Here is a 26,278-nt window from a genome sequence, read left to right as displayed (position 1 = left end):
TATGGCTGCATTGGGTCTTCGTTGCTGAAGGCGGGCTTTCTCTAGTTGCAGCAAGCGGGGGTTACTCTTTGTTCCCGTGCGCGGGCTTCTCATTGCGGTGGCTTCTCTGGTTTCTCACTGCACTGGCTTCTCTTGCTGCGGACCACGGGCTCTAGGCGGGCGGGCTTCATTAGTTGTGGCTCACGGGCTCTAGAGCGCAGGCTCAGTAGTTGTGGCTCTCGGGCTCTAGAGCACAGGCTCAGTAGTTGTGGCGCTCGGGCTTAGTTGCTCCGCGGCATGTGGGATCTTCCCGGACCAGGGATTGAACCCATGTCCCCTGCATTGGCAGGCAGATTTCTAACCATTGCGCCACCAGGGAAGTCCCTGCACGGGATCTTTAGTTGAAGCATGTGAACTCTTAGTTGAGGCATGTGGGATCTAGTTCCCTGACCAGGGATCGAACCCGGGCCCCCTGCATTGGTAGAGCAGAGTCTTAGCCACTGGACCACCTGGGAAGTCCCAATTTTAATTTTCAAAAATTAAAACTGTAATATCAATTATGCTTTTTCATGGCTCCATCGCAAGATTCTCCCTTATCTTGGGAGGGGGTCACTAGTCTGAACTCCCACTGACGCTTAGGACTGGGCTACTCGGAGCCAGAGTGCTCTTGGGCACTAAGAGCCCAGGAGATCTGCAAGCACGGCAGAGGTCCAAGTCCTGCGTGATGCCTGGGAGGTATGGCTGAGCTCTGTGGCCCAGCCACGTCAACTCAGGAGTTAAAAATGCCAACTCACTATAACCCCCCAGGACTCGTGGAATTGGAGATGATGCCAGTCCGGAGCTCAAGCGACCACAGGGCAAGGAGCCAGGGCCCAGACTCGATTCAGAGCCGCAAGATGAGACCACTGTCAGAGTCAGCCAGGGAACGCTGAGAAACCTCTCAGTGCTTCAGGGACAGTGGCCAAACTTGGGCACACATCGCAGTAATGGGACCAAAACTTCATTGTCTCCAACACATGGTCTGTGGTCCATCTGGAGTTTTAAAATTCTGATTTAGAAATTTATTTTTATGAGTGTCTTACAAAAGTATACAAATCCCACTCCACATTTATTTATCTATTCAATGGGTCACCTTTATCAGGGTGAAAGTGGAAACTGCTCTAGAAAATGTTAACCATGATGTTATTAAGCAAAAAACCTGGGGGCAGCATCAGATGAGGAAACCAAGCATAGCTAGAGAATGTCTTACCTGTTCAGCCATATCTTCACCTTTGATCCTCAGAAGAGCTGCGTGAGGGTGGTATCATTACCCCTCGTTCATATGTAGGGCTCTCAGAACCCTAAGGCTTACAAGCAGAAAAGGCTAGAAACGGAAGGAGAATGGTCACACAGCTGGCAATGGCAAGGCCAGGACTCCGAGATGTGCGTGGCTCTCAAGCCCCTGGTCTTTCACTACAATACGCCATCTTCCCCAGCATATAGCCACACAAGCAAAACTAAAATTGGGCACAAGAGAGATCAGTATCACTAAAATGTTTTCCAGGTTTTCTTTGCAGAATTCCAAGTTCCTAACAAGACCCAGAAGGCCCTTCTACTGCAGGCCCATTTCTTGGCCCTTTTCCCCTGGTTCCCTGTGCTTCAGCCACAGTGGCCTATAAGTTCCTTGAAGGATTTGTGCTCCTTCCCACCCCAGGGCCTTTGCACATGCTGTTCCCTCTGCTAGTCTCTGCTTTTCCTTAAAGTCTTGGCTTTCTCTGTTTTCTCAGGGAAGCCCGTCCTGATTTGGAGTAGGTCAGGCCGACATGTCGTTTGTCTCAGAGTGCCCTACTTCTCCTGTACAGCACTTTCACTGTGCTTCTCCTTCAAGGGTCCGAGTCACCAGGCCACGGGTTCAGGGCCTCAGCTCCTGAGGTTTCTAATTTCTACAGGAGGTTTTAAGTGTGTACATGAGGTTGTGTGTGGTTGGAGCTCAGTCTCCTTCCTTCTGTGGGACTTAAGTTCCTTATCAGTAAAACAGGGCCTGCAACTTTTATAAACCAGTGGTTGATGTCTGTGAACTCTCAAGTCATATATTATCTTCTGTATGTAGGAGGTTGCCTCTCAGCCACCCAAACTGACAAGCTCTTAGGGCGTTCTCAAGTGTTTAATTGATATTCTGGGTGGAATGTTGAGATTTCCCTGTCTCAAAGTGGTCCCAAGGACAGGCGATGGGCATTCTCTACAGCAGAATGGTGGCCCTCCTGGTCTTTCCTAGGCCCTACCAGCCCCTTCCCAAGCTCTGCCATCCAGCGCTGTCCCTACGCCACGGGGCTTTCCAGTCTTTTTTACCTTCCTTCGTCCATCCTTGAAGGCTTTCAGGCGCACTGCCTTGTCACTGGTTCTTGGGGGCATGAGGAGGCGGACAGCCAGTTAATATGCCGTGACACCAAATTTACTCCATTTTATGGGCTGTCTTCCTTCTGAAGCTGTCTCGTTCCTCCTTTTCTTGGTTTTGACCTTTTCTATTCTTTTCTGAAATTATGGTAAAAATAACTGTGTGTGTGTGTGTGTTGTTATAAGTTTTTCCTTGGAGAAATCTGAAGCCCCATCTTCTACGGCTGTGGAAAACACAACAGTCTGAGAACTCTTACAGGGTGAAGACCACGTTCCTAAGAGGCCAGTGTGTCTGCTCCAGACCCGGCCTGGGGTTTCCTCTCCAGGCCAGCATCTCTTCCCCTCTTGCCCCACTTCACAGACCTTGAGTCCTACTCATCTAGCAGAAGTTTCTGGGGGCCTAAGGAGGCTGAGGTCTCTGGGCCCCAGCGGGGCCTTGCCTGCCTTTCCCTCTTGGCCTCTCCGGGTAAATGCACTCATTCCGCACTCCCGCAAGAGGTCACCTCCCCAGTAAGCGCTCCCTGACCAGCACCGCACCGTCTCCTCCCGCCAGCCTTGGGTGTCCCTGCCCAAGCACCAGGAGCCGACCCACCTCTTGTTATTCTTCTCATGACCTCTCCACCCCAGCTGGGCTAGTGTGGCGCTCCTAGCGCACCCGGCACTGGGTAGGTGCTCAGTTAATGTTTGTCAAATGAATGAATGAACCACGCGCTCCGGGAAGACTCCTCCCAGGGAACCTGCGGGTTTGCTCAGCTCCAGGCCTCTCCCCCCAAGGCGGAAACTGAGTTGGGGACCTCACATCACCGCGCGCCAGTCTAACCCGGGGCTGTGCAAGCCACAAGCTTCACAAATTGCCAAGGATCCCCCTGCCCACCTGCCGGCCAGGGCGCACCCCTCTCAGTGCATGAGATCCAGCCCCCGGGAGGGCTCCGTGGATAAGGGGGAGACGACGCCCCTGCGGGGCTGCTCCTCGGGGGGTGGGGGCGTGGGCCACGGCCCCCCGCCCGCCGCCGTCCCGCCTCCCGCCGGCGCTCCCGGCCTTTCCCATCCGGCCCGCGACGCTCCGCCCGCCCCGTCCCACATGACACCGCCTCCGCCGCAAACTTTTTCCACCCCATCCTGTCGCGGCTCGAAAGGAATGGAAAATGGCGGCCTAGGCGCGGAGTTTCCTGGCGGAGCGGCGGCGGCGGCCTGGGCGCCAGGACGCGGGCGGCGGCATGACGCGCTGGGTGCCCACCAAGCGGGAGGAGAAATACGGCGTGGGTGAGCACCTCCCGCGCGCCGCGCTCCGGGCCGGCGGGGCAGGGCGGGGGCGCCCGGGAGCCTGTTGCCGGCGGCCCGGGCGGCGCGGGCGGGACGCGGAGGGGCCGCGGAGGCCGGGAGCCCGCGTCCCCGCCCTGCCCGTCCGAGGGTCCGTCGGCGGCCACTGCCCACTCGGACCCCGGGCGCACGCTGTCCCCGCGCCCGCTCCGGAGCCCGCGCGAGCCGGGCCGGGGACACGCGGGGGTGGGGGGAGGCTTGTGTCACTTCCCGAGGGTGTCCCCTCCGACATCCAGCTCTCGGGCGGGCACCCCGGCGGCGGAGCCTTCCAGCCTCCGGGGCTGCCCCCGACGCCTCGACCCCAGCTGGGCCGGGCCGGGCCGGGCCGGGAGGCCCCGGGGGCATTGTTCGGCCGCGCCTTTTGGCTTTTCGGATGAAGTTGTGCTCAGTGTCTGCGGCTCCGGGTGGACAGTTTCAAGTTGCAGCGACTGTGCTCTCCCCCGGTGGGAGGTGGCGTGTGCGACCGGGGCGGGCCGATCGCGCCGCCTGCCGCTCGGTGGTCCTGCCCTGGACGGCGCGGGACCCTCGGGGACCAGCGGCCGAGCGCTCCGGGGTCCCCGGGACCGGAGAGCGGGTTGGGAAGGGCGGGGACCTGTTTTGGCTCCGCTGCTCTTTGTCGCTTCCTGAGGGGAGTAGGGAGAGTCCGTTGCAAGTTTACATTTCGGACCAAGTACACATTCCAGAGTCGGAGGCTTTCCTTAATGGCTAAACAACCAGTCCCCCCAGGCCCCGTGCGCTCTGCCGACCTCCTGGAGGGGATTGGTAGCCTGGCCTGCGGAGGCCTGTGGGTTCTTGCCTTCTCTTAACTTGCCCACCGGACGCTTCTGTCTGGGCCCGCGGCTGGTCTCCTCATCCCCACGGCTTCCCAGTTGGCTTCAGTCTCTCTTTCCTCCTGCTCCACGATCCAGAGGGGTCCTTGACCACCTCTTCAGCCAGGCTGCACTCTGCCTGACTTGGAAGGCCTTTTGTAACCTTGGCCTCCCCTCCGAAGCCAGGTGGTGCCCTCCTGGGGTTCCAGATCCTGCGGCCCGCCCCGCCCTCCCGACTCTGAGCCTTTGCGAGGGAGTAGCCCACTCCCACTGCTGGTGTGGTTCAGCCCTCCCACTTTTGGGAAGCCTGAGTGATTCTAGTCCCCAGGGCTCTCTCTTTTCTTTCTGTGATGCTTCTGCTAGATGCCAGGGACGTAGAGTGGAGCTGGCCTAGACATCGGGGGGACGGTTCTAGGTCCCCTCTGGGCCCGCAGGGGCTTGTTGCACAGGTGGCGCTGCTTCAGGACCGCTGTGGCTGAATTCCCTTCCCACCCCTGTGTGAGAGATGAGGCCTCAGGCTCCGGCACATCTACAAAGGTCAGCAGCAGAGCTGGGCTTCCGAGTGCAGCTGAGTTTGTAAGCAGCATCTTGTACCCGTTCAGGTGGTTTCAGCCCCGATAGAAAGGTCCTCATCAATCCACATTGGATGAGGGAGGTTTGGGTGTGGAGATTCCTGCTGGGTCAGCTTCGGGTGTGGGGCGGCATGGGGGGGTCTGGGCTGCAGTGAGCCTGCTGGGATGGTGTGTGTGAGGCGAGGGCTGAGGGCAGACCCTCAGGGAACGCAGTGCTTAGAGATGGAAGAGGAGCTGGAGCCCTGGGGAGAGGCGGGGGGCAGGCAGGGGGCAGGCAGAGGGCAGCAGAGCCCCCTGCTCAGGACTTGCCCTCTCAGGGGACTACTGTCCCTCCCACTTCTCAGAGGCAAAGGACAGACTAACGCCACTAGTAAGTGCTCTGTCCTGAAACTGAACCCTGGTGGTGGCTCTGGAGTTCATGCTCACCCCACTGTGCTCACCAGGAGATGGGCGAGAGACCTCTCTTTAAGGTCATCTTGATACCCTTGGCTCCCAGGGTGACCTGGATGGTGTCAGTGAGAACCCTGGAGGTGTCCATACCTGTGGAGTGACTTGTGTCTCATGACCAAAGGGAACATTCACAAGTAGAGACCCACAAGCAGGGTCTCCCCACTGGGGAGGCAGCTGTGGGCACGAACGTGGTTGTGTCCTTCCCACGGTAAGTCACATGCCTTCCAGAAGCTTTGCTAGCGCTCACGGCAGTGCCGTCTAACATCACACCTTTGGCTAATACTTTGGTTTTAAGAAAACTCCAAGTTGAAAAGTTTCGAGAGAAGAAGGGTATCCTGGAGGTTTTGGAGGCAGTTCTGGGATGGATGTGAGTGGCTGTCAGGCAGGGGAGATGGGAGGGGGCTGTCTTGCCTAGTTTCACCAGATGGAGAGGACGAGACGGCACAACTCTTTCAGCAGCAGGAGGAACTGTAAATAACTGGACCCCTGTCAGGGAGGGCACGCAGGCCTAGAGCTCCTAGAGTTCCCGATTTGGGGCAGGGGGAAGCCGAGGACACTTGAGTCAGGCTACCCTCTTGTCTGGGAGTTTGCCTGGGGAGGATTCCACTGGTTCTCAGGGAGTGGGCTGGCTAGGAAGATGTAAGTGTTGGATGTAGGGATTCACTTCCACGAGTTTAATTCCTCTTTCTGCCTAAGGGAAAATTACTGGAGATCCCCTTTACATTTTTGGGGGGAAGCCTTACAACGGGACTGTGTTTCCCTAGATGGGCCCTGGTGGGTCTGTGGGCGGCCAGGCTTCCACCCGGCCAGTGGCTTGGCGGGTGAATGAATCACGAGGGGAGAGAAAATGGTAAAACTCCATCTCATTTGGAAACATGAATCACAGCTCATTGTTTGCAAGTACTTAGAATCTGTTAGAAGCATTGTTTGTAAATGAGACACTTCAGTTATTTATTTACTTTGTGGAATCAGGAAAGGAGTAAACAGCTGATCTGTTGCTTGCTCAGCAAAGGCAGGAAACGCTGGTTCCCCCCCTCCCCCCCATTCATGGTAGTGGGGGGGGGGGGGGTCACCTGTGAAATTGACCAGCCTGTTAATTTCTCCCCTTGGGCTTGAGTTTGGTGGGTCAGTGTTTACTGACCTGGCTTATTAACACGGGCATGAACTTTGACCTAGCTGTCACACTGAGGGGTTGGACCAGATGAACTTTCCCATCATCCCCCAACTAGGCAGAGTCATAACGTCCCAACACCAGTAAAATTGTGTTCATATGGATCCTGTTCTTCAGATGAGGTGGAAAAGATGCAGCCGTCACATCTGAGGCTGGCATGCTCACATCTCAGTGACGACATAGAAGGCAGAATAACGGCCCCCCAAGTGTCCAGGACGCGTGAATGTGGTGTGTGACACGGCATATGGGACTTGGTAGATGAGATTACGGCTGTGAACCCTGAGGTGCGGAGATGGTTCTGGGTTACCCACGTGGGCCCCCAAAGCAGAGACCTTTCTCTGTCTGCTCACACAAGAGAGATTCGGCAGAAGCGGAGTCAGAGCGATTCCGAGCCTGGGAGGGTTCCGTGCCCGGATGCTGGCCCGGAGGTGTCGAGGTCCACTTGCTACCAGGCAGAGGCCTCAGGGAGCTGAGGTTGGCCCCAGCTGACAGCCAGCAGGGGAATGGGGACCTCAATCCTGCAGTTACAGCTGGATTCTGCCAGCACCCCTGAATAAGCCTGGAAACGTTCATCCTAGAGCCTCCCGTGGAGCCCAGCCGGCCAACACCTTGACTTTGAGACCCAGAGCCGCTGGGTGCCTGACCTGGAGCACAGTGAGATAATGAATGTAGGTGGTTTTCCACTGCCGAGGGTGTGGTGATTTGTTATGGCAGCAACAGAACAGGAACGGAGGTGGTGTGGAGAGCAGCCTGGGCGAGACTACGGTTCTCTTTCCAGCCTTTAGCTTTGCTAGAGGCAGATTGAACGAACACCAGTGACCTCAGTGTGCCCTTCGCTCTCCACTCCAGGCAAACCTCAAACGGGATGTGGGGATGTGGGCACTGGCACCGACACATCTTTAACGGCTGGCTCTTAGTTGTTATGTGGCCGTTGAGCAAATTATTCCTGCTTTCTTAGCCTCAGTTTCCTCATCTGGAAAGTGGACCCAAGCCTGCCTACTGCAAAGACCGGTGGGGATTCCCTGAGATAATGTCCTCAGAGCACAAAGCCCTGAGATCAGCGTTTGTGATAAGCCAGGTACGACGCCATGGAATGGTGCTTTTAGTAATTTTTTATTTAATAAAGCGCAGTTTAGAAATATAGTGACAAGTGATTTCCTGTTTGGATTTGACAGTCACGGTGGCTGGAGGAATGCTTTTCTTCCAAACTTGATGTCTTAATGGTGTGTTTTGCCCCCATATTAGGGGGATGTGACATTTTGCTTGGTGTTAGGGATTGTGACGTGTGTATTCAGATTAGCCCTGCGCGATGATAATTGCTAGGAATAGTGTAGTATCCCAGTAAATTTGGCAGTGTGAGAGTTGCAGAGAGTTCCCTTTTGTTGCTTAGAGTAGCAAGCAAGCTGCTACTTTGGGGGAAGAAAAATTAGATTTGATTTTAAGTAAATAGAAATGCAGACATTTTTATTCACTGGAGTTGCAGAAAAATGAAATTAAGGCATATTATATTTCTACAAACCTGATTTTACTTTGGAAACACTATAAAAATTTTAAATTTATTGTAGTGCCAGTGTTGGCCCAGAATATCAGACGTCTTATCAGGATTGTCTTAGCGTGTGTGAATCGTTCTTTCTCTTGTTCTCTTGTGACCTCTGAGGATGCAGGTAGTGCAAACACGGAGAAAGGAACAGGCAGTTTTGAGTCCTGTGCTGGGTACAGCTGAGAAGCCACAGTGCCCAAGGGCACCTGCCATCTCTCTGTCTCTGTCTCTCCTCTCTTTTTCTCTTTCTCCCCTCCTTCTTCCTTTTCCCCCCTTCTTCTTTCCTTCCTTCCCTCCCTCCTCTCCCTTTTTTTCTTCATTAACTTTGGATTTTCAGATAATTACAGACCCAACAGTTGTAAGAAATAGTACAGAGAGATCCTGTGTACCCACTACAATTTTTCCCCAAGGTTATATCTTGCAAAACTGCAACACGATAGCAGAACCCGGATATTGACATTGAAGAAGATACAGAGCATTTCCATCATCCGGAGGACCCCTCCTGTCCTTTTGTTGCCAAACCCACTGCCCTTTGCCCTTTGCCCTTCAGTATAATCCCTGGCAACCATTAATCTGTTCTCCATTTCTGTAATTTTGTAATTTCAAGAATGTTACATGAGTGGGATCTTGCAGTATGTAACCTTTTTGGATTGCCTTTTCTCCCTCAGCATAGTTCTCCGGAGAGTCATCAGGTTGCTGTGTGTATCCATGGTTTGAAGGATGTCTGGGTTTTGGCTGTTACCAGTAAAGCTGCTGTGAACATTCACGCACAGGTTTTTGTGTGAATGGAAGTCTTCATCTTCTGGGATAAATGCCTAGGAATGCAGTTGTTGAATGGAAAGGTAGTTTGGCTTTTTAAGAAACTACTAAACTTTTCCCGAGCGGCTGTGCCATTTTATGTTCCCACCAGCCGTGTGTGTGTGAGTGTGTGTGTGTGAGTGTGTGTGAGAGTGTGTGTGAGTGTGTGTGAGAGTGTGTGAGTGAGTGTGTGTGAGTGTGTGTGTGAGTGTGTGTGTGTGAGTGAGTGTGTGTGTGAGTGTGTGTGTGTGCGTGTGAGAGATCCAGTTTCTCCGCATCCTCGCTGACATTTGCTCTTGTCCCCTGCATTGGCAGGCGAACTCCCAACCACTGCACCACCAGGGAAGCCCTCATCAAAAACTTTATTCAGTCTGTACCCTGGCCTCTTTGCTGTTTACGGTTGCTGCTGCTTTTCCTCAAGAGTGTGATACACAATTTATATGCCATCTTGCTGATTTTGTTTAACTTACATGGATACGCTAGGTATACTTTTAGGTATAAATGTAACTATTGTGATTTCCGTTCTGAATTAGGGTTGCCTAGCTGTGTAAACAAACAGCCCCACAGTTTCGCTGGCTTCATACAATGAGCGTTCGTTTTTCCTTCAGGGCACAGTCCGTGTGGGTGGTGGGGAGCGGGCACGGGGTGGGGGGGGGCTCTGTTCCATCGGGTCATTCAGGGACCAGGGCGTCTTCTATCCTGTGGCTCTGCCCTCTGCCAGGATCTTGGGCTCCTTGCCTTTTATTTGGGGGTGGGGAAAGAAGGAGGTGAAGGATAGTTCACAGGAGATTTTCTTCCCTGCCAGGGCTGGAGGTAGCGCCATCCTTCTGCCCACATTCTTTTGCTTAGAGCTCCATCCCTGGCCAGCGCATGGGACTCAGAAACGTAGTCCTGCTGTGTGCCCTGCAGGAGGAGGACGATGTGGATCTCCTCCCTGTGTTTTCCGTTGATCAGCAGGAGCTGTGATGGACGGGTTAGCAACATGGGCATTGAGCAAGGGGTGGGTTGTAAGATCTCATACCTTTTAGTTCCTGAGAATCCTTTGGCGGAACAGATGGCCAGAGCCCTACAAAGATGTGAAGAGATGTGAATGGGGACAGATGCCGCCTTTTTCTTTGAGGTATATTCCACTACTTATGTCCTATAGACTTCAGGATGTTCGATGCTGTGTACTTAATCCGGACGGCTGCTGGGGTCGGGGGAGTGGACCCATGAGCATAAGGAAAGCTCTCTAAATTGGTCATCTTCATATTTGTCGGCAGTTCCTGTTCTCACCACCCTAAAATGTATGCAGCACCCCAGACCCCATTCCTGGGTTTGTTGAATTCTTTCGGCCTCAGAAGATGGTTACTAAAGCCTGCTAGTGAGAACTGTGTCTGCTTCTAAGTGTTAGCCTTCATTTCTTTGTTAGAATGGAGTCTTCATTTTCTTTCTTTTTTTTATAATTGAAGTACAGTTGATTTATAATGTTGTGTTAGTTTCAGGTGTACAGCAAAGTGATTCAGTTAATATATATATATATAATATATCGATAGAAATATAGATATATTCTTTTTCAGATTCTTTTCCATTATAGTTTATTACAAGATGTTGAATATAGTTCCCTGTGCTATACAGTAGGTACTTGCTATTTATCTGTTATATATATAATAGTTTGTATCTGCTAATCCCAAACTCCTAGTTTATCCGCCCCCTGCCCCCTTTTCCCCTTTGGCAACCATAAGTTTGTTTTCTGTGTCTGTGAGTCTGTTTCTGTTTTGTAAATAAGTTCATTTGTATCTTTTTTTAAAAAATTAATTAATTAATTAATTTATTTATTTTTGGCTGTGTTGGGTCTTCGTTTCTGTGCGAGGGCTTTCTCTGGTTGCGGCAAGTGGGGGCCACTCTTCATCGCGGTGCGCGGGCCTCTCATTGTCGTGGCCTCTCTTGTTGCGGAGCACAGGCTCCAGGCGCACAGGCTCAGTAATTGTGGCTCATGGGCTTAGTCGCTCCGCGGCATGTGGGATCTTCCCAGACCAGGGCTCAAACCCGTGTCCCCTGCATTGGCAGGCAGATTCTCAACCACTGCACCACCAGGGAAGCCCATTTGTATCATTTTTTAGATTCCATATATAAGTGATAACATGATATTTGTTTTTCTCTGTCTGACTTATTTCACTTAGTATGATAATCTCTAGGTTCATCCATGTGGCTGCAAATGGCATTATTTCATTCTTTTTTATGGCTGAGTAGTATTCCATTGTATATATGTACCACCTTTTCTTTATCCATTCATCTGTCGATGGACCTTTAGGTTGCTTCCATGTCTTGGCTATTGTGAATAGTGCTGCAATGAATGAACCTTCATTTTCTGAAATCGCACTTGTCTTTATGACCAAGCAGGCACCGAAAAAGGCTGTAAGGGTAAATCAGTCAGAACTGCAGTAACTGAAAGTGATGTGAGGGTACTTGATGGTGTGGGTTTTAAAGAGCACTGGACCAGGAGTCAGAATGCCTGGAATCCAGGCCTGGCTGCAACGCTTAGTGCCACCTTATTGCCCTCCCCAACCTCAGGCCCTGCACGGGACCCTGGGAGCATCCCAGAGCCTGTGCTCACCTCCCAGCTGCCCGGGAGGAACTATGGAGATCACGTATGCGGGAGAGCTTGCAGCAAGAAAAAGTACCGCTCGGATTCGCTTACTGTGTGGGTGTTAACTTACTATAGAGAAAATCCGCAATGTCTGGTGATGGTTTTCATTACTTTTAATTGGAAAAGGGCAGTGTGGCCTCGTGAGCTTTCCTTTTCCTAAAGTTTGCTAATTTTTGTTTTATTTGTTACAGACAAGTTGTCTGGTGATGGGCTAGCATCGTGGGCAGATGAGCATTCTGAATGAGCTGCTCACCTGGGCACGTGAACCCGCGTGTAGGTAGAGATGAGGAGTGATGCAGTGATGGAGCGTGTCCCAGCTTCAGGGATGAGCGCAGTGGTCCTCAACCACAGGGAATTAGCCATAGAAGAAAATGGTGCCTTCAAACAACCCCTTCCTTCCTTCCCTCCTTCCTTCCTCCCTTCCTCCCTCCCCCGCCCCCCCTTTCCTGTTTACTTGACAGCTTTGTTCCTAGAACACCCCATGTCTCATCTCCGCTGGATCTTTGCCATTAAGTGAATTACTCAAAACTCTGCGGCGTTTGGAACTTTGGGGTTTGCAGGCATGTGGATCTGTTTGATTCCTTTTTCATGCCTAAACTAACACGTTCCGTTTGTCTTCTGAGAGTGTGTCCTCCGTCCCAGCTCTCGAGGTCTCTGAGCAGACTCCCGAGACCGTGGTGGTTGCCGCCTGCTTGGAAAGGGCATCCTTTAAAACGTCCTTCCCGGCCTTCTTGGCCTCCTTTCCTGCTGCACTCCCGTCCCACCGGCTGCCTGGCTGGTCCCAGGTCACGGTCTGCAATTTCCTGCCTCAGCTCGATAGGGTCTGTGCCAGATTCGGCCCATTCCCCCCTCCCGGCATTGCCGGCCTGCTGAGCCCTTCCGGAATTGACTGTCCCCTGTGTTCCCAACCTCGGGCTGCGGGACAGTGGTGTGTGAGGGCTGAGGCCCCAGGGAGAATGGTCCTCAGTCCCCAGGGCCTGGGAGTCTTGAGGGACGAGGGAGGGGAGTGGTGGAGAGAGCATGGGGAGGGGGCAGGCGGGCCCTGGGGTCAGGGAGTCAGGATCGAGGAGACCAGAGGCCAGCCTCCCCCAGAGCTCACAGCACTCTGGTTTCCCTTCTTAATTTCATCAGCCAGAGTCCCGTACAGATTTGGCTGATAGAGCAGTGGTGCCCAGCAAGGGGTCCGGAGCAGCTGGCCTGAATATGGGGGGAGGGAACCTGTCTAAGGCTCAGTGCCTTGTCCCTCCAATATTCAGTGACGTCCCTGCAAAGAAGGTACTTTTGAGTGGAGGCTGCCCGGTTTAGGACCGTAGTGCCCGTAGTGCCGGGTCGGGATGCCCCTGGGGCTCCGAAGCCCGTCTGCCCCCGTTTACTCACTTGTCGACCATGGATGACAGTAGTTTCTGCCTCACAGAGTTGCTCAAGGGTTAAATGGGCGAATTCATGTAAAGCAGGTTTTCTCGACCTGGGTACTAGTGGCATTCTGGGTTGGATGTATTTTGGTCGTGGGGGGCAGTCCTGTGTATTGCGGGGTACTTACCAGCATCTCTGACCTCTGTCCGCTGGATCCCACTAGCAATCCCCTCCCTTCAGTGGTGACAACCCAAAATAGGTCCAGACATTGCCATCTGTCCCCCTGGGGGCCAGATGGCTCCCACTGGTGTCAGTGAAGTGCTGGGAGTCACCCCCAACTCCTAGTCAGCGCTCTGGAGTTGTTTACTGTAGTATTGTGGCTGTGTTGTTAGAAGCAAAGTCTTTGCCGCATATTTGGGAGGAAAAGTTAGAAACCTGCAGGACTTGTTTCCCGAAGGGTGTGCTTCGGGCAAGAGGGCGAGGAGGAGGAAGCCTAAGGGAGTTGGGGGAGGGGGTTAGCCGGGCAGCGGGGCTGTCTAAGGATGATCAGGAGACAGCTGTGTTTCTTCTTTCCGAGAGACAAACAGCAGTTTTGAGGTCAGGTCCTGGGAAGAATGCACAGATTACCAGGGGAATTATGGTCCATCCGCAACATTCTGTCTAAGAAATATCATTCAGGCTGCCCACAGACCTTCATAAATACAGGAGGTCAGGCATTCGCTCTTGGAGTTTTATTTGCTGGAATAAAGGCACTTATCAAGACTCCATTTTTCCCCCCAAAATAATAACTTATTTTCTTGAACATAATTGGCTTTACCAGGGGCAAATAATGATTTAGAAGGAGGGAAATGTGATTATTTTTCTTCCAAATTGCTGTGCTTCTATTAACTTCACAAGATTAATTTTCAAGTCGTTCTAACATCATGTGTGTTCTACTGCCCATTTTTCAAAGGCTAGAATGCGTTTTGGTCCTCCAGGCGCTGTGACCAGGCTGCCAAGTTTCTTCAGATTGTTCTTGAGGGTTATTGCTTTGAGGATCAGCCTGGAGAGGCCAGGGGGAGGGAGAGATGGGGACGGGAAGCCGTACTGGGGACTCCCACGTATAGCAGGGAAGAGAGCTTAGTTTGGCTGACCTCATTGATGTCTGGTGGTATTTCCATACTCAAGTTCTGGCACATTCTACCCTGTGTGTTCTGGTAGTGCCACAGTGCCTTTGTATATGCTCTTCTGGCTGCCTGGAAATGTCCTTTGTTTATCTTCCATCTGTCAGTCTTTTCCAGGCTCAGCTCAACTTGTAAACCTTTCTTTCTTTTTTTTTTTTTTAAATTTTATTGAAGTGTAGTTGTTTTGTTTTGTTTTGGTTTGGCCACACCACGAGGCATGTGGGATTTTAGTTCCCTGACCAGGGATCGAACCCGTGCCCCCTGCAGTGGACCGCCAGGCAAGTCCCAAAGTGCAGTTGATTTACAGTGTTGTGTTAATTTCTGCTCTACATCAAAGTGATTCAGTTACACATATATACATTCTCTTCCATAGTCTTTTCCATTATGGTTTATCACAGGATACTGAATATAGTTCCCTGTGCTATACAGTAGGACCTTGTTGTTTATCCATTCTATATATGATAGTTTGCATCTGCTAACCCCAAACTCCCACTCCATCCCTACCCCACCTCCCCTCCCCCTTGGCAGCCACAAGCCTGTTCTCTGTGCCTGTGAGTCTGTTTCTGTTTTGTCAATAAGTTCATTTGCGTCATATTTTGGATTCCACATATAAGTGATATCATATGATATTGTCTTTATCTATCTGACTTACTCCCCTTAATATGATCATCTCTAGGTCCATCCGTGTTGCTGCAAATGGCACTATTTCATTCCTTTTTATGGCTGAGTAGCACTCCATCGTGTATATAGACCACATCTTCTTTATTCATTCATCTGTCAGTGGACATTTAGGTTGCTTCCATAGCTTGGCTATTGTAAATCATGCTGCTATGAACATTGGGGTGCATGTATCTTTTTGAATTAGAATTTTCTTCGGATACATGCCCGGAAGTGGGATTGCTGGATCATATGGCAACTCTATTTTCAGTTTTTTGAGGAACCGCCATACTCTTTTCCATTTACATTCCCACCAACAGTGTAGGAAGTCAACTGGTCAGTCTTCCTTGATTCACCTGGGCTGCACGAGGGGCCCTTCTCCAGGCTGCTCTCTGCAGTTTCATAACATGCTTCTGTCTGTGGGCGCCATTGGTGGACTCCTCATTCATGTCCCCTGCTGGACAGAGGGCCCCTGGGGACAAGGGCTGAGTTGTGTTCCTTCCTCTGTTCCCTGCATCTGTGTGGTCCCTGGCATATCTTGTTGAGTGAAGGTGAAGGGACAGCGAGAGTTCATCTCGGCAAAGTATCAGGAGCTAATTTGAAAGCTGTGAGTGTGTGTATCTAGGTTATTACAAAATATTGAGTATAGTTCCCTGTGCCATGCAGTAGGTCCTTGTTGGTTCTATTTTATTTTTATTTAATTAATTAATTCATTTATTAGTTTATTTTGGCCGCCCTGCTTGGCATGCGGGATCTTAGTTCCCCAACCTGGGATCGAACCTGGGCCCCCTGCAGTGGGAGCGTGGAGTCTTAACCACTGGACCGCCAGGAAAGTCCTGATTATCTGTTATATATAGTAATTGCTAGACTCTTAAAGCCAAAAAGGGCAACATTGTCTTGGTTTTCTAATTGAGGGACCAGGGCTGTGAGGGTAGAGCTGGGCTGGGACCCTCTCTGGCAGGCCCCCTTAGAGCTTTAATGAACACAGGAGGCCTCGGAAGTGGTGGGAGTGGGGGAGGGGCAGGGAACCTTGAGGGAAAGGTTAAAACCAGTGATGTAACAGAAATCCAGTTCTGTAGGGTTCCTGCCTCTTAAACCGTGTGTTGCCTCCAATTGAACAGAAAATAAAACCTCCATTTTACAGTTTTCATCTGACCAGTAGTTACCAGTGGGGACCACGTGTGGTCAAGGGCTCGAAAGCATTTGCTCAATTTCCCTCTTCGACTGCTGTGATTTACAGGCAGGCACTTAAAGGTGGGATTAACGTGGAATGAGCCTTCAGAGTGAAGAATCTAAGTGCCTGGGAATGAAGTCGTGGATAAAAGTGTTTCTTAAGGACAAAGTTTTAATAATCATGGCATAAATAGTATAGCAGTAGTTACTTCCATTTTTGAAGTCGATATTTTATTCACCCAGCAAAGCCTGCCGCTTACCTGCTAATATGTGCAGCGGCTTTGCAGACGTGCTTTAAATGTGTCAGCCTACAACAAGTTTTGGACCAGCTTATAAAATTTTCATCGGGCTTCCCGCCTTTATCACTGACTTAATAATGATTCATCTCGTGGCTGGCATTGCACCACAGCTGGAAGAAATGGAATGGTGGTGTTGAATCTTGTTTTCATTTTTTTTATGAACACTTCTTGTTTCATACAGCCCACCTTGCTGGGCAGTGGGCCTATGTGCCCTCTGCTTATGCTGTAAAATACTTTTAATTACACACACACAGACACACACAGCTGGCTGAAATCCTGGCATTACCTGGTCCAGCTTCTCCACTTTACTCTTCTTGTTACCTTTTCTTACCACTCAGGGGATTCATGGGTACATTTCTAAACATATACACGTGGCAGAGTATATATGTCATAGCTGCACCCAGGTGGACAACCGAAAACCTCGAAGGGCAGGTGAGACCAAACGAAGTGATGTTATTAGAAAACCTTTCGTGGGACCCTTCTAGAGCAGGGATGCTTCCAATTTCTTCCTTTTCTGAGATGACAAGTGGAGGGAATACCCAAAAGTTCAAGTAGAGATGACTTTTTTTTAAATTGAAGTATAGTTGATTTACAATGTTGTGTTAGTTTCAGACGTACAGCACAGTGATTTAGTTTATATATATAAAATATATAAAGTTTATATATATATATATAATATATATAAATATATATATAGAATATATATGGGACTTCCCTGGTGGTGCAGTGGTTGAGAATCCTCCTGCCAATGTAGGGGACAGGGGTTCGAGCCCTGGTCCAGGAAGATCCCACATGCCGCGGAGCAGCTAAGCCCATGCGCCACAACTACTGAGCCTGCGGTCTAGAGCCTGCGAGTCACAACTACTGAGCCTGCGCGCCTAGAGTCCGTGCTCCGCAACAAGAGAAGCCACCGCAATGAGAAGCCCGTGCACCGCAATGAAGAGTAGCCCCCGCTTGCTGCAACTAGAGAAAACCCATGTGCAGCAATGAAGACCCAAGGCAATGAAAAATAAATAAATAAATAAAATTGATTCTTAGAAAAAAAAATATATAAAAGATTTCAGATTCTTTTCTATTATAGGTTATTACAAGATATTGAGTATAGTTCCCTGTGCTGTACAGTAGGTCCTTATCGTTTATTTTATATGTAGTATCGTGTATCTGTTATTCCAAACTCCTAATTTATCCCCTGCCCCCACCACTACCCCTTAGAACAGATGACTCTTAACAATGGAATGAGATTTTCTTAAACTGCCACTTTTGGCGAGTGAAACGAGCGCTGTCTTTGTCACAGAAGTCGCGGAGAGCCTCAGGGGCCGGGAGGGGACGGCTGACCTTGCTCTGGAGTACCGGCCTTATCAGAGGAGCTGCCCCGTGACATCATTGGGGAGCTCCGTGACTGGAATCAAATACTGTGGCAGTTTAATTCATTATTTAATTAATCAATCTATCCATTTATTTATTTTTCAGGCTTTATTAAGGTATAGCTGACATGCAGCGCTGTGTAAGTTTCAGGTGTACAGCATAATGATCTGACTTACAGACATCATGAAATGATTGTCACAATAAGTTTAGTGAACACCCAACATGTCGTATAGATACAACATTAAAGAAAATAGAAAAAAAACAATTTCCTGGTGATGAGAACTCGTAGGATTTACTCTCAGCCACTTTCATGTATAACATACAACAGTGCTAATTATATTCATCACGTTGTACATTCCATCCCTGGTACTTATTTATCTTATAGCTGGAAGTCTGTACCTTTTGACCGCCTTCCTCCAATCCCCCTCCTGCACCCCTCCACCTCTGTGGCAATTTTAAGTCAAAGGTTAAAAAGTCATCGGTGACCAGCGGCAGCCCTGGGAGCGTGAAGGCCTGCCGAGGATTGGGGGCCTGGCCCGGCTAGTGCTGATCTGACTGCCGTGTGTCTGACCAGGCTGGGCGCCCTCTGGGGGAGCCGTCAGGGAGGCCGTGTGCCTGTAGCTGTTAGAATCCTACCAGGCAGGACTAGGAAAATGGAAAACCTCCCAGAGGGGCTCTCTCTCAGCAGGGATGTGATGTGGGGTGTGCCTGGTGTGGAGGCTGGGCCGTTGAACTAGGTAACAATGAGATTCTTCCATCCCCGAAATCCCTAAGTCGAGCCCATGGGGGAGGCACTTGGCATGTATTCAGACCCCCGGATTCCTGTTTGAGTTTGGGCCGGTTACTTAACCTCTCTGAGCCTCAGTTTGCGCATCTGTAAAGTGGGGATAATGATAGTACCCACTTCCGATGATTGTGGAGAGGAGTGACAGGCTAAGTGTCAAATGCTTAGCACCCGCTAATCACTTAGTACTTGGGAACACCATCCTCAGCACCACATAAGCCTGAAAATGGACCCCTGGTGACAAAGCCACCTCTGTTTAGTGTACTTTATTCTTCTGTTTAAAAAAAAAAAAAAGGAAATAAAAGATTAAAGATTACAGAGCTATTAAGTAGAAGCATCGGATTTCCATGTAAATTACTTGATGTTTGTTCTCGGTTCTAAACTACTTGCAAGCTTCAGTCTGAATTTAGATATCCAGGAAAAGTAGACAAAAGAAAAATAATTAAACTTTGAAAAACAACATTTTCACAAAAGTATTTGCATATATTTACATATTAACTTGAGGAAAACACAGTTCCTGGTGCTTGCAATATCGTGCCTGGATCGTTTAATCCACATTCTAGGATGGAAGATGGAGGATGTTGTGGGTTAAATTGTGTCCCCCCCCAACCCCCCAACCCCTTTTGCCTCAGACTGTGATCTTATTTGGAAATAGGGTCATTGGAGATACAATTATCTTATTAGGTAAGATGAGGTCATCCTGGATTAGAGTTGGCCTTTTATTCAAGATGACTGGTCCTTATAAGAAGAGGGAGACCCGGGAGAGACCACGGGAGGACAGAGGCAGAAATTGGAGTTAAGCCTCCAGTAGCCGAGGGACACCACGGAACGCCTGGGGCTACCAGGAGCTGGAGGCTGCAAGGGAGCACTCCCCCCATCAAGGCTTTGGAGGGGAGCACGGCCCTCCCCATTCCTTGATTTTGGACTCTTGCACTCCAAAACAGTGAAAGAATAAATTTCTATTGTCATAAGCCACCAGGTTTGCAGTACTTTGTTATGGTGGCCCTAATACAGAGGATTAGGGCAGAGATGCATTTGAGAAACAGGTGAAAAGGAGTTTCTGGTCTCCATTCAGTGAGGAAGCTGATGGTTAGAGACCTTGTGTCCTGGTATATTCTGCATCATCTTTTTAGAAGATTGTCTGGAGACTAAGGTGGTGACTAATGTGCAAATGTGTGATACTGATTGTAGGTTTTTGCTCTCTCTTTTTTTTTTTTAAATTTATTTATTTTATTTATTTATTTTTGGCTGCGTTGGGTCTTCGTTGCTGCGCACGGGCTTTCTCTAGTTGTGGCGAGTGGGGGCTACTCTTCATTGTGGTGTGCGGGCTTCTCATTGTGGTGGCTTCTCTTGTTGCGGAGCATGGGCTCTAGTCTCGCGGGCTTCAGTAGTTGTGGCATGTGGGCTTCAGTAGTTGTGGCATGTGGGCTCTAGAGCGCAGGCTCAGTAGTTGTGGCGCACGGGCTTAGCTGCTCCGTGGCATGTGGGATCTTCCTGGACCAGGGCTCGAACCCGTGTCCCCTGCATTGGCAGGCGGATTCTTAACCACTGCGCCACCAGGGAAGCCCACTCTCTCTCTTTGATTTGCCTTTTTCTTTCAGTTTGGATGTGACGTGGAGTTTCTTGGCCAGAACTTGAGGCGAATAGAAAATGCTTAATAAACTGCCATCCCTCCCAAGGGTGAAGGCACTGAAATGTGCATGGAAGATTCTTCTGGTTTGCAGCTGGCTCTTTAGTTGGCATCTGAGAGGTGATCTCTTTCTTTCCCTCCAGAGAGACCACCTGAGTTCCTCCGTTCATTGCTTCATCATTATAAGTAGACGTTGAGTCAGAGCTTCCATGGCAGACACGCTTCTAGGTGCTGGAGACTCATCGAAGTACAAGGCAAGCGTCGTGTGTGCCCTCGGGTTGCCCACCGTCTAGTGGGAAAGGCGGACTTGGGACCGAGTGGCTATGATGCTGGGAGTGAGCGTTCTCTAAGGGGGAGGGCGCCTACCGCGCAGGTGGGGGACCCCTACCCAGGGGCCGGACAGCCTGGGAACGCCGGCAGGAGCAAGTATCATTTATAGCGACCCGGGGCCTCCAGCAGGTACCCAGGGGAAGAGACGGGACACGTGGACGTGGTCTCAGCAGAGGGAACTACGTGTCCGAGGTTTGGAGCTGGGATGAGTGGCTTGTTGGAGAGGCTGAAGGAATAAAACATGAACAGAGCGAGGACATTCCCTGGATTCAGAATATGAAACAGAGCGAAGTGATGGTCTCCAAGCCCCAGGTGGAAGGAAGGAGCCTAAGGAAGGGAGGGGGAGCATTGGACCCCTTTCCCTGGCTTTCAGCCGTGATTCATTGCCAGAGCTGTGTCCTGGGCGGATGGCCGGGCTCTGCCCCCAGGGGCCTCCGCAGAACCTGCTGCCTGACTTGTAAATTTGTCTGGCATTATTAAGTCTCCAACCCCCAATTTACTAGAAACTCAGGAGAAACGGGCTTCCTTTCTTCCATTTATAAGCATTATTTTGCACAGTTGCTGCAGAGCCACGATTGCCCTGAGCCAGAAGGGTTTGATCTATTGAGTCTAGACTGGTATTATGGTTAAGTATTTAATCAGGTCACCTTCAGAAGCTTGGCTGTAAGCATTTAATCTCTGGAAGCATTTTCATATGTCTTGTTTGAGGGTGGCGTCTCTGTCCGGAAGGACTGCAGGGAAGAAAATGTGCTAAACATGAAAGCCGACGTCGTCTGGGGAAGGCGGAAGGAACCAGGGTTTGCAGCCATGTATAGGTCTGTCAGGCACAGATGAAAATCCATGCAAGTTTATTTGCATCAGAATTGATTCTGCAGCTCGTTGTCAGGTCCTGTGATGGGCTGGATGGTTGTTGAGCTGAATCCCAGAGGGGTAGGGGACCGTTTGCCGTTGGACTGAGCTGGGGGTGAATTCTGGCTATCCGCCTTGCTGATTGGGTAATTTTTAGAATTTACTCTACCTTCCGTGCCGTGGAGGGTGAATTTGCTCCCCTATAAACTGGGGGTAATAGCAGTTGCTACCCCAGTGTTGGCATGGATTAGAAGTCGACACCCAGGTCATGCTGTTATCTGTTGGAGTTGCTCTCAAGAGTCTCGGGTGACAGTTACAGCAATGGGGATGCAAAGTGTTCGCCCTTGGCCTTGAAGGGGTCTGGTGCTTGGTTGTGGGTGGTAGGCTGTCTGCGGAGCTTCACCGAGGACTCCTGGCGGGCCTCGAGGATGCTGAGGTTGGGAAGGGAAGCAGAGAGGGAGCACCCGACGGCGGGGAGCCCGTGGGAGGTTCTGCCTGGGCTGCAGCATGGGGTGCGGGGGAGAGAGGAGAGGGGCCGGGCCAAGGGCTTGCAAGCCGGGTTAGGGGGTGGGAACTTGGTCCTGAAAGCCGCGGGGGCGGGCGGAGCGGGGAGGCAGGCAGGGCAGCACGTTTGGCACAACTGTCAGTTTATGAATCAGTGGCAGGATTTACAAGAAAAGTGATGTATTGGGGTGAGAGCCACATAACGTACCATTAGGCGTGATATGGTGAACAGTTCAGTGGCATTACTACACGGACAGCCTTGTGCAACATCCTGCATCTAATTTCAAAACATTTACATCATTCCAGAGTAAAAGCCCTCACCCATTAAGCTGTTTCTCCCCCTTCCCTCCTCCTCTGAGGCCCTGGCAGCCTCTAAATCTGTGTTCTGTCTCCATGGATTTACCTATTCCGGATCATGCAATATGTGACCTCGTTTGTCTGGCTTTTTTGGCTTGACATAATGCTTTCGAGGTTCATCCACATTGTAGCGTGTGTCAATGCTTCATTGCGTTCTATGGCTGAAGAGTATCTCATTATACCTATCTATACCATGCTTTGTTTCTCCACTCATCTGTTGAGGGACATCTGGGTCATTTCCACCTTTTGGGTATTGTGAATAATGATGCCATAAACACTCAGGGATGAGTATTTGTTGGAACGCCTGTTTTCAGTTCTTTTCGGTACCGACCTAGGAGTGGAATTGCCGGACCATATGGTAATTCTGTGTTTAAATTAGTTGCAAGATTCTTGGACATAACGGCAAATGCAGTAAAGATGCCAGCAGCACAGAGTCCTGGACAGGGTCAGGGGTCAGCTTTGGAGTGAGGGGTTCTCTTGGGCTCGTTAACACACCCTGCTGAGCGAGGTCCCTGTGTTTTGCTGGAGCCCTAATGTGTAGGGTCGTCCGGGAACCCCTGCTCTGTCTGGTACTTTAGGAGGCAGCAGCTCTGACATCCAGGGCAAGGTGGGGTTGGAGGTGGCTCCCAACATTTCATGGGGGAAAATTACTTGGAAGAAGGGCGAGGGCAGTACGAGATCTCAGCCTGCAGACCCACGCTTAGACTGGATGGGTGTGTCACTGACGTGTGTGCACTTCTGATAAAAGCAGGTGTCTCTCAGGTACAGCAGGGCCGGGTGTTAGGAGTAGGACTGGAAGAGGGACAGGAGATAGTGCCCGTGCAGGGAAGTTGGACCTGGGTCCTCGCCCATCTTTACCGCGTTCCAGCCGAGTAACCATGGGTGAGTTACATGCCTCAGTTTCTTCATCTCTCCACACGGTGTGGTTAGGAAGCTACCTCCTAGGGCCATGGTGGGGATGTTGTGAGCTAAGGGGTGTGAAGTACACGGACAGTGCCTGCCAAGCGGTGAGCATGATGGATGGATGACAGCTATTGTATTGGTTCCCTAGGGCTGCCATCATAAGGTGCTGTAACAAGCTGGGTAGCTTAAAATAACTAAATGTATTTTCTCACAGTTCTGGAGACCAGAAGTCTCAAATCAAGGTGTTGGCAGGGTGGGTTCCTTCTGGAGGTTCAGAGGGAGAATCTGCTTTTTGCTTCTCTGCCAGCTTCGGGCAGTCCTTGGTGTCCTTGGCTTGTGGCAGCATCACTCCAGTCTCTGCCTCTGTCTTCACACGGTGCTCTGTCTGTGTTTCTCTGAGTCTCTGTGTACAAAATTCCCTTTTCTTGTAAGAACAGTAGAAAACCCTAATTCGGTATGACCTCATCTCAATTTAATTATATCTGCAAAGATCCTATTTCCAAAGAAGGTCATTTTCCCAGGGACTGGAGATTAGATATTTGAATATAACTTTTGGGGGGACAAAATTTAACCTACCACAGCTACTAATTATGAATGTTTCAAAATAAACCGATCAAACAGATCTACTAACCTTGATTAGATCTATTTCCAGGTTATTAGAAACCCCATTTCCAGAAGGTGATTAGGGAGGTAATATACAGAAGACCACAAACCTGGGTGAGTGCTGACGCCCTGGGAGGACACGCCCATGCCGCGCTCTCTTAATGCTGTCTCGGGACAGGCCTGGGCGACAGAGCGTGGACAGAGTTCCTCTATCTGGATACCTGCTGGAAGCTTCCATCTGCTAAAGCTGAGCTTCTCTAACTCTTGACTTGCTGGGCTGACAGTTACAGCTCCTAGAAGTTCGGGGAACCCATGGAGGGGAACACTGTTTGGATCTCACTTAGGTGAGACTGGGAAGGTTCAAACAGCCTGGGGAGGTGGGCAGATCATCGCCCTCTATCTCAGAGATCAGACCCCCTCGAAAAGCCAGCCAGGGCTTCTAGGAAAGGGATTTCTACAGCTTCCAGGGGGAGACAGGCATGAACTGATAAAGTCTCTGTAATGTCCAGTCCCCTTCTGAGGATTGGAGCTCCTCAGGAATACGGTCTGGACAGTCTATTCCCAGATGACCCTGGACGGGAAGGACAGCAGTGTGTTTTCACGGGAAGCCTCTCATGGGCTCCGACTTGGGGAGACATGGATGGAGCTGGAAGGACAAGGCCCTGACCTGGGGGTGAGGGGGTCTTCCATCTCCGGAGGACCTCGTGTGTTGGATGGGGCTGTCAGCTTTCCGGGTTTTCTCTGGTTCTTTATGGAAGCCAGCCTGGAGGGGGCGGGGCTACAGCGCAGAGCGCCTGCATCCAGGCTGGCATAGGACACAGCTCGCATCTGCAGGAGCTGCAGTGTTTTCATCTATGAACAGTTGGTGCACCTGGACCCTGCCTTTTTCCTGGTGTGGGATTCAGGGAAAGAAGGATGGAAAGCGCTTTAAGTGGTGCCTGGTATGGACTCCGGGCCCCTTTCTGGAAAGGTATTAGAAAGGCAACAAGATATAGTCAGATGTTAAAAAGGCATTAAGTCTTTTCTTTTCTTTTTTTAAAACGGTATTTATTTTTTAAAGTAATTTATTTATTTTATTTATTTTTGGCTGTGTTGGGTCTTCGTTGCTGTGCGCAGGCTTTCTCTAGTTGCGGTGAGCGGGGGATACTCTTTGTTGCGGTGCGTGGGCTTCTCATTGCGGTGGCTTCTCTTGTTGTGGAGCACGGGCTCTAGGCGCACGGGCTTCAGTAGTTGTGGCTCACGGGCTCAGTAGTTGTGGCTCACGGGCTCTAGAGCACAGGCTCAGTGGTTGTGGCGCATGGGCTTAGTTGCTCCGCGGCATGTGGGATCTTCCCGGACCAGGGCTGGAACCCGTGTCCCCTGCATTGGCAGGCGGATTCTTAACCACTGCGCCACCAGAGAAGTCTCAGCATTAAATCTTTAGTTAACAGGATGGAGTGGAAGTTTGGGCATATTCTTAGGGCTGGAATGATCATTTTAGAGTAGTGATGGGTAGAAGGTAAATCCTCTGGAGCTCCTGCCCGTTGGATTCTAGAAGGTTGCACATAGTCAGAGCTGAACGACAGAATCCATATTCAGAGAGGTCTTGATTGTTTCGGATCACAGGCCTAAGGACATCAAGTGAACCTCTGCCAGACTAACTGTGGAGTCTTATGGTCAGGGACACAAATTAGCGGACAAGCTGCAGGATAGCAGAGTGAGGCCTTCAAAACTGGCCTCCTGCGGAGACCTAGAGATTATTGTTCAAGCATCTCAACCAGCAGCGTGTCAGGCTTGCCTAGAAAAGCACAATTCACAGCGTTGCAGGCTGTCCTGGACAAACACAGCTGGAGGTTTGGAGGAGGGAAGATGCGGGGGGTGTGGTGATGGAAGCCCGTCCTGGAGCAGTGGATGGGACCTGGTCTGGTCGCACCAGGGAAATGCAAGGCCCGGCGATGCAGGTTGAAGGGTCCAGAGCGGGGATAAGGGGCAGAATGTCCCCTGGAGGACCGCGAACCACCCATGGCAGTGTGCACACCTTGGTGACTCAGGAAGGCCCAGCGGGATTGAACTAGAAGAGCTCTGAGTCCCTTCCTTCTGAGATTCAGTTCAGTTACTGCTGGTCCTGGGGGAGTGTTTTTAACAGCAGGTGACCCAGAGGGAGGTCACACAGAGGTCGACTCACAGTGTCATTGCTGGTTCATGGAGGGCGCCCCCTTTCTCCCCTGGTGTATCTAACATCTGTCCTTCAGACCATTTCCCATGGGTTGACTTGGGTAGGTATCGAGGGAGCCTGCAGGCATTGGGTGGCTGGTGGAAGACACTGAGGACATTGGCTTTGGACAGCTGGAGGAGTGGACTGCCCAGGTGCCAGGGGCACCGATGGATGGGCCGACCTCCACGGGGCTACCCGTGTGCGAGGCGCTGGTCTGCTGGTGTCCACTTCCCACAGTTGGGATAGATTCTGGGTGGAGGAGGGGGCAGGTGTTGAGGTCTGTAGCTCTTGCAGGCATGTTGAGATGGAAATGTGACTTATTTGGAGGAAAACATATGTAGGTGATAAAAGTGGTCCATGCTGGTGCTGTGATGTGATAGACGCCGGCACCTGCAGCATCTCATGGCTGATGCGATGATGCTGGGTGAAGCCGTTCCCGTAAGGAGCGCCAAGCCTCAGGGGCGATGGTGTCC

The 26,278-nt window shown here is 50.8% G+C and overlaps 1 protein-coding gene and 1 non-coding gene across 3 annotated transcripts in view; one reads left to right on the top strand and one right to left on the bottom strand.

The window, feature by feature from the left end:
- Positions 1–421: 421 nt before the first annotated feature.
- TRNAG-ACC (transfer RNA glycine (anticodon ACC)) lies at positions 422–494 on the bottom strand. Its single transcript has one exon. It is a non-coding gene; the product is annotated as a tRNA-Gly (tRNA).
- A 2,926-nt stretch (positions 495–3,420) lies between these two features.
- Positions 3,421–26,278, top strand: part of DOCK1 (dedicator of cytokinesis 1) — a 532,415-nt gene continuing 509,557 nt past the window's right edge. Inside the window, exon 1 of one of the 2 annotated variants that reach the window (XM_057531553.1) lies at positions 3,421–3,615. In XM_057531553.1, coding sequence (XP_057387536.1) covers positions 3,570–3,615 — 46 coding nt within the window. In that variant the 5' untranslated portion in view covers positions 3,421–3,569. The remainder of the gene's footprint in view (positions 3,616–26,278) is intronic. The other variant, XM_057531554.1, reaches the window with a different exon arrangement.

This window comes from Balaenoptera acutorostrata, chromosome 16 (assembly GCF_949987535.1).
Source record: "Balaenoptera acutorostrata chromosome 16, mBalAcu1.1, whole genome shotgun sequence".
Taxonomy (NCBI): domain Eukaryota; kingdom Metazoa; phylum Chordata; class Mammalia; order Artiodactyla; family Balaenopteridae; genus Balaenoptera; species Balaenoptera acutorostrata.
The sequence above is the reverse complement of the archived record's forward strand: the minus strand, read 5'-3'. Positions and strand labels throughout refer to the sequence as shown.